At 36.1% G+C, this 18,540-nt stretch overlaps 2 protein-coding genes across 5 annotated transcripts in view; both read left to right on the top strand.

The window, feature by feature from the left end:
• Positions 1–11,233, top strand: part of LOC140789037 (nodulin homeobox) — a 29,805-nt gene extending 18,572 nt beyond the window's left edge. For 2 of the 4 annotated variants that reach the window (XM_073138620.1, XM_073138623.1), the window contains exons 11-16: positions 13–135; positions 231–300; positions 6,003–6,051; positions 7,895–8,455; positions 8,524–8,558; positions 10,379–11,233. In XM_073138620.1, coding sequence (XP_072994721.1) covers positions 13–135; positions 231–300; positions 6,003–6,051; positions 7,895–8,455; positions 8,524–8,558; positions 10,379–10,937 — 1,397 coding nt within the window. In that variant the 3' untranslated portion in view covers positions 10,938–11,233. The remainder of the gene's footprint in view (positions 1–12; positions 136–230; positions 301–6,002; positions 6,052–7,894; positions 8,456–8,523; positions 8,559–10,378) is intronic. The other 2 variants (XM_073138624.1, XM_073138622.1) reach the window with 2 other exon arrangements.
• A 1,146-nt stretch (positions 11,234–12,379) lies between these two features.
• LOC140787995 (histone H2AX-like) lies at positions 12,380–13,132 on the top strand. The gene is made up of 2 exons (XM_073137069.1): positions 12,380–12,671; positions 12,754–13,132. The coding sequence occupies exons 1-2, from the start codon at positions 12,474–12,476 to the stop codon at positions 12,973–12,975; spliced, it is 420 nt and encodes a 139-aa protein (XP_072993170.1). The 5' UTR covers positions 12,380–12,473; the 3' UTR covers positions 12,976–13,132.
• The last annotated feature ends 5,408 nt before the right edge of the window (positions 13,133–18,540 follow it).

Genomic DNA, 18,540 nt, shown 5'->3' with positions numbered 1-18,540 from the left:
CTCTATCAACAGAACAAGAAAGAGACCTATTTCTTAGGGAGTTCCGCAAGTACTTGCTTGCAGAGAAAACTGAATCATCCAGGTCCTCCCCCAGTTCCAATAAGGATAAGGCAGCCTCTGTTTGCGAGAACTTAAGTATAATCACTTTCCTTTGTGCCATTAGTTAATATTTTGCTACTGGTGATTGCCACAGAATTCTCTTATTATAAATTGTCACCACTAATGTGCAGGTTCCTTGTCCGAGTACGGGAAATCTTTGACTCCTAGTCTGTTAAATGAGGACGACTTACAACTTTTAAGGTGAATCATACCATTCTCACTGAGAAAGTACTCATGCGTTCTTTTCTTTGTGCAAACAGAAAATTGAACAATTTAGAACTTTTAACATTTCTATGAAAAGGGATTCTATCTCTTCCACTAACACACACACACGCACACACACACACACACACACACACACATGGAACTTGCCGATTGTGGTGAGAGAGAGAGGGCTGATGAACTAGGAAGACAATCCAAATGGGTCAAATATAATGATGGCAAAGATTGACGATGGTGACAGCTATGGTGGAGCTCGGTAACAACAATGATGATAACTTCACAATGATTCATAGGAGATGAAAGGAGGGGTGCTACACAGCACCCCTTGTGACACTTGCCAGTACTGCACTGACACGACAATCCTTGTATCATACATGTGATATGATATCCCCAAGGTAAACATAAAATTATATGTATTATATCTACATCAACGTCTCCTTTGAAACCCAAGGTGGATCGAACATGTAGCGTTTGCCTACAAGATACGTAAGGCAAGGAGTAGGATACGACTTAGTGAAAAGGTCGGCTATCTGCTTGGTAGAAGATATGTGAGGAAAATTGATAATGCCAGCTAAAAACTGATACCGAACAAAATGAGTATCCACTTCAATATATCTGGTGCAGTCATGAAATACGTGGTTACTTGCAATCTGTATAGAACAATAAAGATCAATATGTATTAGAGTTGACACACTCATATCACCCAATGGATGATGAACATGAATGATCTCCTTAGCAGTAGTGGAGATTGCTCTATATTCTGCTTCTAGAAAGAGAGAGCATTTCGCTTCTCCTAGCAATCTGTATAGAACAATAAAGATCAATATGATTAGAGTTGACACAATTATATCACCCAATAGACGATGAACATGAATGATCTCCTTAGCAGTAGTGGAGATTGCTCTATATTCTACTTCTAGAAAGAGAGATACCATTTTGCTTCTTACTTCTCAAGGAGATTAAAGACTCACCAAGAAACAGGTAAAACCCAGTGGAGGAATGATGAGTGGTAGGATCTCTAGCTCAATCAATATCAGAATTAGGACGAAGCATAAGAAAAGAATGTGCAAATATCAAAAGAGAGTGAGTAATGGTCCCTATACATATCTAAGAATTCGAAGAAGTGTTACAGAATAAACAGATTGGGGGGATGATACCAACTGACTAACTATGCTCACAACATGAGAGAGATATCTTGTCTAGTCATACGTAAGTAGACAAGCTGACTCACAAGCTGTCTATATCTAATTAAATTTGTCAATGACACACCATTTGTAGGATGAAGCTTCACACAAAGCTCAAGAGGTGTATCAACCATCTTGCTATTTGATATATCAGCTCAACTAATCAAATTAGAGGCATACTTTTGTTGAGATACAAGTATGCTTTTCTCGCCTTGAGCAATTTTCAGGCCTAGAAAATAACATAACAATCCTAAATCTTTCATTGAAAATGCTGAGACAAGTGATTTTATAGAGCCTTAAAAGAAGACAAATCATCACTAATAATAATCATGTCATCTACGTAGAGTAGGAAAACGATCGCCTTTGCGGTGAGGACCGCATAAACATAGAGTGGCCATAAGCACTCATAATATATTCAGCCTCAGTAGTTGCACAACGAAATCGCTCAAACTAAGCACAAAGTGCCTGCTTAAGTCTAAATAGTTCAATAGAGGCAACATACATGACATGAAGGAACAAAGAGGCTAAACAGAGGCTGCATTTATACTGTTTCAGACGAAGTGTTATGAAAGGCCCTCTTCACATTTATTTGAAATAAAGGCCGACAACAAACTGCAACAACTGCAAAGAGAATATGAATAATAGTTGCATTTATACTGTTTCAGACAAAGTGTTATGAAAGGCCCTCTTCACATTTATTTGAAATAAAGGCCGACACCAAACTGCAACAACTACAAAGAGAATACGAATAATAGTCATATGAGCAACATGAGCAAATGTCTCCTCATAATCAATGGCATACTCCTAAGTAAAATCTCTAGCTATGAAGCATGGATACTTCATTTATGCCTCCGTACTAGTATCAGATACGTATCGAAAAATCTAGTGTATGTGCATAGCAATCTCTAGGAAATCAGAAGAATACAAAGAAGAGACTAAGATGTGGGATGTTTGGGAATATGTATTTGATTCGTTTAATGGAGTGGGTGTGCTAAAAATTATGGAGTTTTCACTTGATGAATCAGATTTAGAGTCTATCTTATTTATCGACGACTGTAATGAGGACTTGGATGAGCAAGTTGGAGAAGAAAATGAATGATCAATAATGGAACTTGGTTTATTTTGTAAACTTGTATTAATAAATATGATATGAGATGTTTCTATTATTCTATCTATCATCATAACTTTTTTTTTTGGATAATTCATTTATATCACTACTAAAGTACTAATACTAATTCTACATCATTGGAATTGCTTGCTACCACTTTTGATATGCATAAATATCATAATTCATAATTCAAGTAGTCATTCCTTATGTAGTGAAATTATTACATTGGCTCAATCTATTGTTACATTGCACAAATATCTATTGTGCTAGTTAAATGTGGGACAAACTCTATTTACGATCATGTCAGGTGAGCAACAGCCGCTTCATCATAGTACTGACTTATGGGCTACCAAAACATAAGATTCTTGCCAAATTCGAGTTTGCTGCTCCAACTGTTAAAAAACTAATACCTATTATGTTTAGTACTTTGGGTGCTTCTCTAGCATATAACATAAACCTCTCCTGCCTCGTCCCTCATCTAAGAAATATGATAAATAGCTGCTATTAAAAAAATATCACTCCCGAGTCTATTTTTAGCAGCAAATAAAGGGGTGGTGCTTTCCCTCCAGGCCGTGAGCGCAGTGGGAATGGGCTTCCCAAAAAGCGAGCCCTTTTTCCTTCTTTTCAGCCTATGCCAGGTCAATGAAGGGAAACTCAATGATAAAGCCCAAAAAACTAGTTTCTTCAACCCGTTATCCCGCCATACATATATGCCACCTGATCCTAGGTCGTCGAAGGCTGCTTTTCGCTTGGATGTTGACAATACACAAAAGAACAAGTTGGCCTCTTCTTTCTTTTAAATCCCCGGTCCGGGAAGGAAAGTAGGATGATGATTCAAAGGAGAGGACCAGCATTTTCTCGCTCTCCCTTAATTCACGGGACAAATGATTGGCAGGGGGAGGGGAGGTAATTTGTGGACATGAAAAAGAAATTGATCGAGGAAAATGCAAATTAATACTTTGCCTCTTCTTTTGCTCACAAGTTCATAAGTTCACCATTTTTCAACCCCAATGTCAGAAAGTTACCTACAAAATATTCAGTATAAGATAACTAGATAAGCTATGAAGCTCATAGAATGATAGTAGTGCATATAAGATAACTAGATAAGCTATAAAGCTCATAGAATGATATGTATTAAACCATTTTTTATATTGGTTTTCAATATATTAGAAATATTATTTTATTAATTTTTATTGCTGTATCCACGCCATATCCGTATCCTAGTTTTCAAGAATTTATCAATGATTCACAGATCTCTAGCAACAAGACGAGCTTTATATTGCTCAATAGAATCATCAGTTCATCATTTTATCTTGTAGATCCATTTGCAGCTAATGGGGCCAACATCACTTGGCAAGGGAATGACATCCCGTGTCTGAGTATGCTCAAAAACCTAAAACTCCTCGTTTATAACGAGTTGTTACTCAGGATGAATAATTGCTTCCTGATAAGAATTAAGCTCATGGTCTGTATGAAGAGATGTCAAAAAGGTATGAAACTCAAAAAATAGCATGCATTATCAACACTATCATATCTCTAATGAGGGCAATGCTCATGCTATGAACGATGGCAGTTTTAGCCAATCCCAATTTTGCCTTAATCCCAGCCAAGTGGTTAGTTTTAGGGCCAGATCTGGGATTGGCCGAAACAACTTGATGCGTGTTGTTTAAAGATTCATCAATGAGTTTGAATCAATTTAGGACTAACTTCTATATATATATATATGGAGTGCAACCTTAATTTAATTAATCAATGAGTTAAGGAAGAATAATTGGCTTAAGCCCTTATCATGCCTATCTCTCCCCTCTCATCTTGGTCGATGGCTACAACTTCTCTCACCTCCTTCCGCACCAATCTAGCCACCTTCCGTTGGTAAGGTTTTCGACCAGATTTTGACCTCCTTCTCTCCTCGATCTCCTCTTCCTCCAGTAGTACAGAAAATATCCGACCTTTGACCACTATTTGGTCGATATCTCAAGATCTAACTAGTCAAACATTGAAATTTTGGATCCGTTGGAGAGCTCTCTTTTAAAGGTTAGATCCAATGGAATCTTCCTTGAAAATTGCATCCTTAAATCTGTCCAGAATTATTACGAATCAGATTAAGTCGGTCGTATCATTAGGCAAGACATTGACAGCTTCTGAGGACAATGTTTGGACTTGGCGCTGAATTACAAATTGGATTAAGTCGGTTCGTATCATTAGGCAAGACATTGATAGCTTTTGAGGGCAATATTTGGACTTGGCATTGAATTACAGTCAATAATTTTGTCGAAGAGCTTGAGGGAAGTAATTTCGGCGAGCAAACTGCATCAGCAGTGCAGCAATTAGACCACCCATGCTCGAACATCTTATGGGCGCAAAAAATAATTCTGTTGGTAAGGAATTGATGTTTGTACTCAATTGGCTTTATCGCGAGGTGTTGGAGAATACTCAAGATCAAACAAGAAAAGAGAGAATAAAAACTGCGGATCATGTGGATGTGAAGGAGATGTGCACTGTTCCAATGTTTCCAGTGATCACTTGAATGGCAAGGAGGCTCCGGTGGAGAAAGATAGAGGAGATCTAATCTCAATTTGCAAGAGGTCCAACGGAATACAATTGAATTTCTGCACTATCTCTCATAGGAACCAATTATGATCGGAAAAATATCCACGTGTGGAATTGATTGAGATCGAATGAGACGCATGAAGAAGAATTCCGAAGACATCCAACAAGAAGAGATAATACGGCAGAGGAAGAACTGATTGGAATAGGGAACTCTAACTTGGCGGAAGGGAATTCTATCTCTCTTTTATATACATTAAGCATGTGATATGATATCCCTAAGGTATAACATAAGATTATATGTGCATCGACAAACATGTATGATGGAATTAAAGCTAAGTGTTCACATCATATCTTCTTGCCTTTGCATATTGAGATTGATCATGAAGCCTCAGTGATGACCATGTAATTCTGTAAGCAATAGATGACATAATATAAATCTTAATAATTGGTGTTGCTTCATGGAGGGGTCAACTTGGGGCAAGATGGCTTCGCTGGATCTTACCATTCTTCATTTTGGAAGAACTACCTTGTTAAATAAAGTTTACACTAATCTAGAGCAACCTTGTGAGTTGTGACCTGTTGGATTTGGAATTGCCTAGACGGCAGGATGACGACTAGGTTCTAGGCAGGGGAGCATCCTTCTCTTAGAAAAAACAACCCATAAATAACAAATCACATACATTTCAGAAAAAAGATTAGGTCAGTTGCCTAGTTGCTTTATATTAGGAGTAGAGTTGGTGTAAAGTCATGTAAGCATAAGTCAGTTTGTTGTCTGTTAATAATTTTTATTTGTCGGAATGACTTATTAATGTTTTTCATTGCTTAACAATATTGTGCAGGGTTTTTAAAGATACATTACAGGGGGAATTAGGAGAAAAACTGGTGCAGGTAGATATATCCTTATTAATGCCCTGTAGTAAATTGCTATGATATTTACCATTGGAATCACTGGATATTAAAATGGATGAGCTATGATATTTTATATTTCCTACATATTGTTAATCATGTTACAATAAAAAATGACACATTTATATTTATTCACTTTTTGCATATATACATCATTGATTTTGATCCTTGTAGGTAAGTTGAAGCAACCTTAATCTTATTAGAGATAGAAAATTTAGAGGTTTAGACATTGCTAATTCTCAATTGCATAAGTCTTTTCTTGCATATGGAACATTATTATCATTTAGTTGATCAGGAGGAAAAAAATATCCTCAGGCACTTATGCTCAATGAGGCAGTTATTCCCACCTGTACATACATATCCTTGTATGTATGCATTTAATTGTATTGTGGAACTTTTCTTTTCTGTCATCTTATATTGCCTCAGAGATGTGAATAATTGGTTAGATCAAAAGCTATAATTTTTAACTTCTGGATTCTTTCCTTGTCTAGAGGCACCTAGTGGGGTTAGGGATTGTCCCTTAGTTGCATGAGCATGTACTGCATGTCTGCAAACAATATGTTAGATAGGGGAAGAGGGTGGGGAGGAGAGAGCTGAACACTTGAATTCTGAACCTTTATTTAGATTTTTTTCTTCATTGGAGTTGACACTGGAAATAGATGTCAGGTCATCCAAATTGGATTGTGATTTCTTTTCTTAGATGAATCATATCTTCATCACTTACAGGCCTTAAAATCATTTATATCTTTGCTCCAAAAATAATGGGACAACAACAATAACAACACCAAAAGTGTCATTATTCCTTTATTTAATGTATCTATATCATTTCTTTGTGGTTTTTCTTTACCCTAATATCTGTGTTGTGTCTTTAACCTAAATTGAATCAATCTTCTCACAATTGCACTCTGTTTTCTCTATTGGAAGTTTGTTAATCCTCTTATTTGATTATCTCTCGTTTTGTCCTTAATTATTGCAACTAAGAACTTGGCACAAGTAATAATGAATTTCATATGCCCTTGTTTCTAGTAGTGACATCTATTTTGATGTTTTCATCTCAATTCTCAACTATCTTGATTTTCTGAACTGTTTCTTAACTGCTAAACATTCAGTATTACAAAGGATCGGTGATCTTGTGTGATTGAATTTTTGATCAAAGGGACCTAATGAAGGACTATAGTGAAGCTAAAGAAAGAAAAGGGAAAAGGTTAATCAAAGACAGAAGAACATATGGTAGACCTAATACCAACCAGGATATTTGTCTTTTACACTTTCAGGCCTCGTGTCCTTGCTGTGCCTCATGCACAAGAACATAAAAGGGCACCACTTTCTATCTTTCAAAACGGGTACCTTGTGGGCTTGTCCTATCCGAGTACTTGGCTATACTGTATAGCACTGGCTATCCTTCCAACCTTGGCCTCTTGGTAGATAAGTTGTTGGAAATTTTAAAGAGGAAATTAACCAATGTTTCATTAAACTTCCATTCTGAACAACTTAAAAGGAAAATCTGTCATCCAACAAACATTTTTGATATACTTGTCTTGGTATTTTTTACTGCATTCCTGCCTTTGGATACGCTCCAGGACACTTCACTTTCTCATTACAGCTTACTTCACTTGGGATGGTTTAGGTGGTACATCAGATTATGGAGTTGAAACTTTGTATCCCATTCAGCAATCTTTACTAAAATGGACCAATGTCAAATTCTAATTTCATCAAAGCCACCAGGTTTTCTGAAATATTGTTTAACAATGCTTCTATTGATAGGATTGATTAGTGAACTCAGTGCTCCTTTTTTTCTTCTGTATCTGGAAATTGATTCTTAAAGGATATGCAGAAGATGGAGGGGATGACACCATCCCTCTTCAGAAAACAAGATGGATGTGCTAAAGAAGAAATTTCAGAAGTCAATGAAGATGTTAAAGGGGGGTTTCCAGAAATTTCACTTTGCCAAGACCTTGTCCAGGTCAATATCACTAGAAATCCTACTGTGGACCCGCCTAGTGACTTTGAGCTTGACCAAGCTAAAGGAACTAATATAATTTCAACCACTAGGAATGCATCTGGATCCTTGAGAGGTACTGAAAAAGGGATTGCAAATTTTGAAACAACTGGTGTGGAACTGAGCTCCAGCAAAATGGATATAGACTTGATAATACCCCCTTCTGGGGAGGACTTTAATCCAGCAGAACAAACAAAAGAAAGTGGCTTCCAGGAAGATGAGAAAGCAGAGGCTGTTCAGGGTGAAGAAAAACAACCGAGGAAAAGGAAGCGCAATATTATGAATGAAAGACAAATAAACGCTATTGAGAAGGCTCTTCTAGATGAACCTGAAATGCAGAGAAATGCAGCTTTGTTGCAGACATGGGCCGATAAATTGAGTAGCCAGGTATAGTTGCTAACTAATTTCTGTTGTCAGTGTGATACATTATTTAATACTTATTATTATTTTCCCAGGGCTCGGAAATTACATCCTCCCAGCTAAAGAACTGGTAAGAAGTTGCCCATCTCGCCTTAGTATTATTAAGCAGATAAGAGATTAGCCATCTCATTTTAGGCTTTTAACATTATCACAAATAACAGCTTCTAGACTTAATAGCCTTTTCTTTTTCCCTAATTAGATTGCTTTGTGTGTCTCTGTGTGTGTACATGCCAAACACACATGTACATGTAATTTAATATGCTAAATTCATCGGTTGTTTTAATGACCCAATCTGGGTTTTCTATGTTTTTCTCCTAGCAGGCTGGTCTTTCTAATTTAAATAGAACGTATGCACACAATTTCTATTTAGTTTCTTTTCAGTTTTTTTATTCTCATGATTATTTTGATTTCCAATTATTTTAGTCGAGATCCTAATCCACATATAATAATGATTACCGAAGTCATCACATTTGGTGAGTGGTGACTTTAGGCATCATGGAGCATCACTAGGTGTCAGATGCATCAAGCCATCAACATCCTGAAAAGTTTACTGTTCACAAAACAGTAGATAAAGTTATTATGGAAATCATGAATAAACAAGAAAGAAATGCAAATAGCTTTCGCAATTTCATCATTGGACCATGTAATTCCTTTATGTAGAGTACTCACATATAAACAGCAATAACAACCAAGTACCAACTCTTGATGAAGTTGATACTAATTTGTTTAGACTTTAGAGTATATGTAGAACTGACCATAAAATAGAAAGTGAGAAGTGGTATATAGATTACAGTTCTGCAACATTACTAGCTACCATGGATATAATACTACAGTATGAAAATAATTAATAGGAGATTGCATGACCGTGGAGTTTAGATAGTTTGGATAGATCAAAATGAATCCATTTGTTAGATTGAACTCCTATTTCCTGTATCTGTCCTACTGTCTTCAGTAGAGAAATCTCTGGTCAACCCAAATCAAATCAGATTATTCTACTCACATAAATTGTTGGGCCCAAATCAAATGATTGTAGACAATGAGAGTATCTGGGACAATCGTTTGTACATTGGGCAAACTACAGAAGCATTAAGGACCTAGTCCTTTTGCTCTTGCGTGAACATGAAAGCAGCATGCTTTTTGTTCCAGATGGTATCATCAGGTGTTAGTATCTCGATATTATCAGCATATATAAGTACAATAAAGAAATCTAGATCCTATACCAACATGTGCTATTACACGTGCCTAATGGTGTTTGAGCCTGCCATTTGAGAATGATAAGTGGTATCGGGCTCCCAGGTTTCTATCCTACATAAAAATTGTTTCTAAGCTTTAGACTGTAGTATCATGGAGGCTAAGATTTGGCTTGTAGTATTCCAGAGGCATAATTTGCCTAAAACCTTGCATGTAGGGGAGCAATACTGTTGTAAATAACAGACATGATTAATTCCCTTCGTGCTTTGTTCAGGCAAGTGATCAACACAACAGCTTAAGAAGATAAATGGCAGCCACAGTCAAGATCATGTCTTGATGTTTCATTACCTAGTGTGTCAAGTAGATGTAAAATTGGTCGTGTAGATAGAGTTTGTTTATTACTACATATTGGAACTCATACTTTTCAGAATCTGAATGGCACTTAAATCTACTATTACTAATACGATTCAAATCAAAAGATCATATGAAACATATCCTTTTGAAGTACAGATTAAATTAGCACCTGCTTTTCATTTTTCCCCAGAAAGGTCTATCTTTGATTACTTTGATACACGACTTTAAAATGCTTGCTTTTCGGTTATAGGCAGTATTGACTTTTCTGCTTGCTGTCATGCTTTTTAAGTTTATATCATACTTGAATTGTTTGACAACAGGCATTCAATTGATCTGAAACTGCAGGCTGAACAATAGGAAGGCTAGGCTTGCCCGTGCTGCCAAGGAAGCGCGTATTCCATCAGAAGGTGATACTCCTGATAAGCCTTCTATAATAGCGACCTCTCAATTCTATGACTCTCCCGAGAGTGCCAGTGAAGAAAACTATGTCCCATCAACACGAGGAACTAATCTTCCAGGGTTAACCAGATGTGATAGATCAGCAACTGGAGAGGACACTGAGATGACCCCTCAGACAGATTTTGTTCATGGCATTCAACTAAACCGCCCAGTTATCAAATCTACATCAGTTGAGCCTGGTCGATTTGTTTCGTTGGTAGATAAAGAAGGCAAGGAAGTAGGAAAAGGAAAGGTGTTCCAAGTGGAGGGTAGATGGCATGGGAAGAACTTGGCCGATAGCCGCATATGCATTGTCGACATCACAGAGCTGAAGACAGAGAAGTGGAAGGAAGTTCAGCACCCGTCAGACTCTGCTGGAAGAACATTTGAGGAGGCTGCTTTGAAAAATGGTGGTGCAATGAGGGTAGCTTGGGATCTCATCAGGGTACTCTCGATAATGCAGTAGGAAATATTTTTTTCAGAAGCTCAAAGAGGTTGACAACGACAAAAAGGAAAATGCCGATTAGTCACAGCATGCCAATCTGTGGACTATTCTAGCAAACCCATGGTATGCTTGAAGTCGAGGAATATAAAGTCTTGCATGGGTCTGTTAAGCTGATTTAATTCCTTTCATTCATTGGACAATATTTTCTATGTCAAGCAATGCAAATTAGCTTTATATCAAGCTATTGTAATAGGAAATTTTGTAATGTATGAAGTTGGTCTTGCAGTTATCATAGTTTTATCTATCTTTTTCTTCCAGATGCTCTCTATGTTGCTCATTCTGAACTAATGTCTGAGTTGCTTTATCATCTAGTTACAGTAGCTGGAAAATATCACAGGCCCCACTTGTCAGTCTACATTTTACATTCATGTCTTTGCTCATTTATTATTTCATTTTCACATATCTTTAACAAAGTGATACTTACATATTTTTATGCTTGAGAAATTATTCACACGAATTTACGGGATTCATTTAAAAAATATGTACAATATAGTGATTTTCTTTTGGAACTGGCATACCAGTTAAGAGGACTATTAAGTATCAGGTTGATCACAAGAAATAGAACTGAGTGCCTCATAAGGCTGTCAATCAAGCTTGTTTTTCGCGAATAACTCGTGTGCTCAATTTGTGATTTTGTTTGGGATCGACTTGAAATTTTATTCAAGATCGACTCACTCATTTAATAAATGAGTCAAACAAGAATTAAGATTGGAGCTGGAAATGTACATGAGATACACAAGCAAAGCTTACATATATATATATATATATATATATATATATATATATATATATACACGCTAAAATTAACACGAGCTATAAGATTTTAACTCGTTTTCTTTAGTTTGGCTCATAATTCAATTGAGTTCGATAATCCAAACACAAGCAATGCTCCTCTCTCTCGTATTAGGGCTCGGTAGCCCAATTCACAAAAATTTATTGCCATTATGATTGCTTTATAAGGAGCTATAGCCCATACAAATGGAGATATATTTACCCACCTAATAAGTGAATAACCAACATTATTAATCCATTTTATACGAATGAAAAAGTATATCTATCTCTTTTTTTTTTTTTTTTTTACAAGTTTCATTTTACTTTTCAGCTGAGGAAATAAACTATATTTAAATATGTGGTATTTATATTTTTTTTAATCATATATTTAGGTCATATGAATATAGATGCGGATACTTCTTCAACCCACAAGATTAATCCGACTCGGATTCGTCCCCACTAATCCAATATAAACCCGACTCCGACCCGCTTACCACTATTCCGCGATTGCCACGTGGCGTCGATCGCGTGTTACATGCTGGCAATCCTCCCAAAACCACTTCCACCAATGAGAGCAAATCTCTCTTCTGAATTTCCCCCTATATAAGACCTCGCTTCCTCTTCCCTTACCTCCAGCAAATCTCCCGCTTTCGAGAAGGTACACACGACTCTTAGGGTTAGGGTTTCCAATTCGACTTCCTTCTCCGATCTTAACATCTGCTCGCCATGAGTTCGTCCGCCTCGACCAAGGGCGGCCGTGGCAAGCCCAAGGCGTCTAAATCCGTCTCCCGGTCCCAGAAGGCCGGCCTCCAGTTCCCTGTCGGTCGTATCGCTCGCTTCCTCAAAGCAGGCAAGTACGCGGAGCGCGTCGGCGCTGGCGCTCCGGTCTACCTCTCTGCCGTTCTCGAGTACCTTGCAGCCGAGGTCAGCGATCTCGTCCTTACTCTTAGGCCTTCGTCTCTTCTTTGTTGCCGATCTGATCTCGTTTGCCATTTGTTCCTATCAGGTTCTGGAGTTGGCCGGAAATGCGGCGAGAGATAACAAGAAGAATCGGATCGTTCCGAGGCACATACAACTCGCGGTGAGGAATGATGAGGAGCTGAGCAAGCTTTTGGGGACTGTCACAATTGCTAATGGTGGTGTTTTGCCTAATATTCATCAGACTCTCCTACCTAAGAAAGCAGGGAAGGATAAGGGTGATATTGGATCGGCTTCTCAGGAGTTTTAGATTGTTATTGTGTCTTAATAAGCTGGGGAAGTGTGGATTTTGATGTGATGGTGGAAAAGTTTAGTGTGGAGTTGTTGGAAATGTAACAATTTTGACCATAAAGTAATATGACAAGAAATTATGTGGAGAAAGATATTTCATCTTTCTTAGTCTCTCATTTGTTTTGTTGGGTTATAAGTTTCTCATTTGTTTTGTTTGTTTCGTTATAGTATTCTTATATTTCTCCCTTTGGTTGGTTAGGCTGGTCGCTTTGCATTACGATGCTGTTTCCCCTATTTTGCTTGTTGGATGTGCGTTGTATTTCTTCTTTCTCCGGGTAGCAGAAAGTCTGAAATTGTTTGTCAGTTAGTTATGATTTTTGAAGGACTTTTCTAACTCTCTTGTTTTTGTTTTTCTTCTTGTTGGCCTCAATGCTGAGCATTGGATCTTCTAATCCCTCTGGTTGCCTATCGGTTCTGTTCTGTTAAGGCTGTTTTTGCTGCAGGTCCTAGAACAATCAGATGAAGAGCTAAGGAAGGGGATTAGTAGTATTGCTTCTCTGCTATGTAATTGTCTGTGGTTTGGAGCATCAAGCCAGGTAATTTAATTGTCATGCTCTTCCATCTCTTCGGTATTCCTTTTGCTTCAGTTTATTGCTGGGAACTGTGTTGCTTCCTTTTTCTTTGTTAAATATTCTTGCTGGTCTTATATCAATTTCATGCTTAGTAGTTGTTTTTTATTTGTTGAGTTTGAATTGTTAGTTTTCCTTGTATGAAATAACGACATCTCTGTCAATTGTATACTTTTAGATAGTGTAACAAAGGTGATTTCAAGTGGTAGTTTATTAGTGAATTCTGAGCTTGACTACTGCAAAAACTGAAGCACTATTTTGGAAGGCGGCGATTGTAAGGTGGTTGGGACGGCACATTGGCTCTGTTGCAAATAAAGAAGGCTGCCCCACAAAGGTGGGTGGGCTGCCTTGGAGGTTTTGGCATCAGGTGGTTTTAGTATTATTTTAATTATTTTAAATTATTTTTTAATCCATAGAATAAATATATTTTTTGCACTTATACTTGCTAGTTGCTATTCCGCTGAGAGCTTGAGAGAGATCACTATTTGTGAATTACTATTTTTTTCTGCAAGTATGTGATGATTATTTGTTGATTAATGTTTGTGATTATTGTTTGCTAGTATGTATGTTGGCCATTCTGTCGTTTATTATTTGTAATTGTAATCATTGGTTGTGAATTAGTTATTATTCTTCTAGAAGAATTATTTTAAATTTTAGTAGTATATATTATATATAATTATTTTTAATTTTTATGTATTAAAAATACTAATTTGCCTTGGTGCCCACATTTAGCTTAGGCGCTACATAGTGGGGTGATCACCTGTAATTATAAACTGCAGCTGTCTTTCAAAATATTGGACTGAAGTCGGAAGATTTAATTGAGTCATACTTTTGCCTGTTAATCCCATCCACGTACTGCTTTGAACTTTGTTTTACTTGGGGGTTGATCATCAAATGTCATAGCCTGTGAAAGGACTATACATTTTTATTAAGATTCCTATTCTCAAGTGATGATTTTCTTTTTCCAAATAATCTTTATAGGCTATTATAGAAAGAAGTAGTTCTAGTTATTCATCTTTTGATGCGTTTACACCTACCCATTAGAAAATTCTTTCCCTTTAATTAGTTGAGTGCACTGATGAAATCATGCTACTTTTACAATTTTACAGTATGCTCAGTCTTCCAAACATCTGTAAGTTATCAGGGCATGAATTGAGACGACATGCATCTGCTGACGATCTAATAGTAACTTTTCAAATGATATAACTCTCTTTCATCTTATGGTGTTACCTTGCTTCAGGAAGGTAGCTGAAAACATAGCTAATTGCTTTAGTTGATCCTGAAGCCTAAGGTCCTTTTCGACTTGTACCTGAACCCTGTTAGCATGCAGCTTGCAGATGGTTATGCCTAAGCATTTCAAGGGAGACATTCTCAAATATTAAGACATAGAGCAGAGACTATCTAATGTGGTTTCTCTTTATTTTTAAGCTAGATAAAACTCTACATGTGTAAGCTAAACACCCTACAGTGATTGCTAGATAGCTATTTTCTTTTATACACCTTCTTTATCTATAAAATGAATCTAGATTTCCTCCTCCCCTGCAACTTTATTCTCATGACGTCCTTGCATTCTTAAGATGCCAAAACACCTAGAAAGTCACCTGTTCATGGTACATTTTCTTGTTTTGCTTTGTCCAGGGTACAATGCCATCCTAATTATCTTAGCCTCTTTAGTGTTTTGTTTTTGGTTATATAGCAGAATGAGAGTTGAAATATGCTGGTTGAATTTTCTTATTCTGGTTAACTTTTTGATTGTTTCTTTATTTTGTTGGCGAAAGAAGTGCACAGATCTTTATTTACCCAAATATGTGGCCTTCTGCTGTTTCACATTTTGTTTAAGTGGCATTTGATCTAAGGCACTATGTTTAAGTCCAGAAGCAGCTCAGGGTTTACAAAACTTTGTAGCAGTTGATGCTGGAACATCACAGGTACCTCTATGGCACTATAATTCTTAACTCAATTATTTTATTCTACGCATTGGTTTGTTTTAGGACATACAATTTTGTTGGTTTCTCATTGATATACAACTGAATATTGTTCATTACTCTTGATGTATATTTTTTAACAGAAGTTGTTTAGTAGTTTGCTTGTGTCCAACAAATTAACAATGAGATGTATTTTCTTCACTTTAATTTGTATTACAATATTGATGATGATTCAATACCCTAGGAACACTGAATGCACAGACTTTCTTCTTGTGACACCAGAAGATTGACATCCTGAGTTCATCGGCTACCAATCTTAACATCTCATGTACTTGCCATGTCCAGAAGATTGACATCCTGAGTTCATTGGCTACCAATCTTAACATACTCATGTACTTGCCATGTTCCTGTATTTATAGTTGTTTTTGGCACAGTATATATCTCTTGACCAAGTTGGTCACAAGAGTCTCAGTTCTACCCTATCCAATATGGCAAAGCTTTTTCTTACCAAGCAGAAACTGTTCATCTTCATTGATAAATCTGATTGCATGACTACATATTTCTTTCCCAGCGAAGCACATCTTCTGCAAATGAAGAGTCTACAGATAAGCAATGTCGCAATGAACTAGTCAATCTGTGCTGAAAGGTTAGCACGACCTCCAACCAAAACAAAGAAACGTCTAATAGAAGAACTATCATTATTGGTAAGTGTGCTATAACGAATGTTTCTACTATGCTAAAGAGTTAAATATGAAAGAGAGTTTGATAAAATTATTTCCGGCAGAATTAGTGTTGGATGGCTGAAATGCTAAAATTTATCTTTTGTATGTTGTGTATTACAATCAAACTCTTTTTCTTGATAGATTAGATGCTTTGCAATTGGGAACAAACATACAAAAGTTGGTGGCCTCCATCTGGTGGTTTGGCAGGGAATGTGGTGTGTAGGGTCAGACAAGATAGTTGGAGATGATCACAATAAATTGGAGGTAGGAGATCAATAATAGTGGTCACCATGTTGGTATGGGAAAGCAAGGGATGTCAGATGTAGGGAACCTTCTCCACTATTTAGAGGGATGATAATATAATTGCATCATTTACCAATATTGGAATATGATTGTTGGTAAATGATGCAATCATGTTACAGAGATGTGGTCCTAACAAGGAGAGAGGAAATGGAAAAGACTCATCACTCGTGGGTGCAAAGAGGCATCTATATTTAGACTGTGTATATATGTACGTGTATTTCCTAATATTAAAATTTCGTTTTATAGATCTTATAAATTATCATTTCAAAGGGCTAAGATGGGCTTACATGCAATATATCTTGACATTCACTTAATTGAAGTGGATATTAAATATATTTTGTTAACTTTAATGAAAAGAAGAGAGAGAAAATATATAAATTTATATTAGCTTTTTATTTAATACTGTAGATGATACATCTTGAAACAGGTGAAAACGGCACTATAGTTTGTCTTTGTTCAAGCGGTTCTCACTAAACTAGGGATTAGGATTATGAGAAAGCAAGGATTATATACAGTTAGAAATTGAGTCACAGAACGTGAGTAAACTGCTCTCTAGTAATATTTAAAATCAAATTACCTCTTTGAGTTCTTATTTGAGTTATTTTGTCCTCTTGTGGTGTAGACTAGTGTGACAATGCTATTCTTTTTCATCGAAACTTAAAAATAAATTTTTAATTATGTAATACCCCTAGAATCCTATTGTTTGAGTGAATGTGAATATTTTACTCATATTTTAAAATAATATAAATATTTTCTTCCATGATCATATATTCAAAGGCAATATATTGTGATAATTAAACAATAGTTAAGATTTGAGACTTGTTCTCTAATAAATTTGTAATTCGTTTTTACACTTTAATAAATTTTTTAATAAAATTTGGATAGAAAAATTAGCAGTTTTATATTAGTTTAAATTACGAGATAAAATGATACAAATAAATGCTTAAGAGATGGTTTGCTTTTAAGCAAAGCCATAGGATAGGATAGGGAGTTAATATGTAATTTTCTTACCCATCCTTTAAACTTTAAACAGGATTCGACCAACAAAGAAAAAGAAAAGAAGTATGACATTGTTTTCTTTTGTTTTTTCTCGAAAGACATCGTTTTCTTTTCTATATCATTCTCGTTCTCTAGCTCGGTGGATTGGATTCCGTGCGAACTTAGAATTTTCTGGGAGAAAGTTTGTGATAAGTGCCCAACGTGTTACGAGTCTACGTACATGTCACGTTTAAAATTCATTCATTGGGAAATTTTGGCTCCAATCCATTTGTATACGGAAAAAAGAAAAAAAGAAAAAAAACTCTAGATTTGATGTTTACGAGTACAAACCAATCCTGTATTGTGGATGAAGCTCTGTGCCTACACAGTACACAGAATGGACAGACAGTGAGCATGGATGGTAATATAACCTATTAATGCGTGCATATTTTCCCCTAAATATTATATTTCTATGTTCAACTTTGGCTATAGGAAACTAGAGATGTATTGATATGTGATTCAAACCAAAAATAATTCTTAGGTTTTAGTCTTTATATACAATTTCACCTTTTTACCTTGCTGCAACTTTTTTAAGTTAATATTATTTTTTATAAATAATTATTGTTTTAACAGTCGGTTTAAATTATTTATATATTTATGTTTCTCTCTCGATATAGAAGAGGAGTAATACTAAAATTTAAAGGACAAAGAGATTATTGAAAAAAAAAATACACTAGAGTACTTGAGTTGGCAAAATCTATTGTGTTAAATTATTTCTATTCCAACAAGACACTCAATTATGGCGTTGTTATTATTATTATTATTATTATTTTACAAAGTATAGTCTTGCAAGGCTTTTTTATTATCTATCTCGGTAAGTATTCTACTTAGTCTTAAGCCACCCGTGTACCTTGAATCGAGAACCTTAGTCCACTATAATCTTCTCATCTTTCAAGCAGCCAGAACATTAGGACACAGGTATTTTAATAACTATCACTTTCCACATATAAAAATTCTATCACTTGGG

The sequence above is a fragment of the Typha latifolia genome, chromosome 5 (genome assembly GCF_019914945.1).
Source record: "Typha latifolia isolate L0001 chromosome 5, TyphaL0001v2, whole genome shotgun sequence".
NCBI classification, from domain to species: domain Eukaryota; kingdom Viridiplantae; phylum Streptophyta; class Magnoliopsida; order Poales; family Typhaceae; genus Typha; species Typha latifolia.
The sequence above is the reverse complement of the archived record's forward strand: the minus strand, read 5'-3'. Positions and strand labels throughout refer to the sequence as shown.

What these genes read in the sequence shown, in the direction of transcription:
- LOC140787995 (XM_073137069.1), top strand. Translation starts at nt 12,474, where the DNA reads ATGAGTTCGTCCGCCTCGACCAAGGGCGGCCGTGGCAAGCCCAAGGCG. An exon ending in TCGAGTACCTTGCAGCCGAG is followed by an intron (nt 12,672 to 12,753) that starts GTCAGCGATCTC and finishes TGTTCCTATCAG; the next exon opens with GTTCTGGAGTTGGCCGGAAA.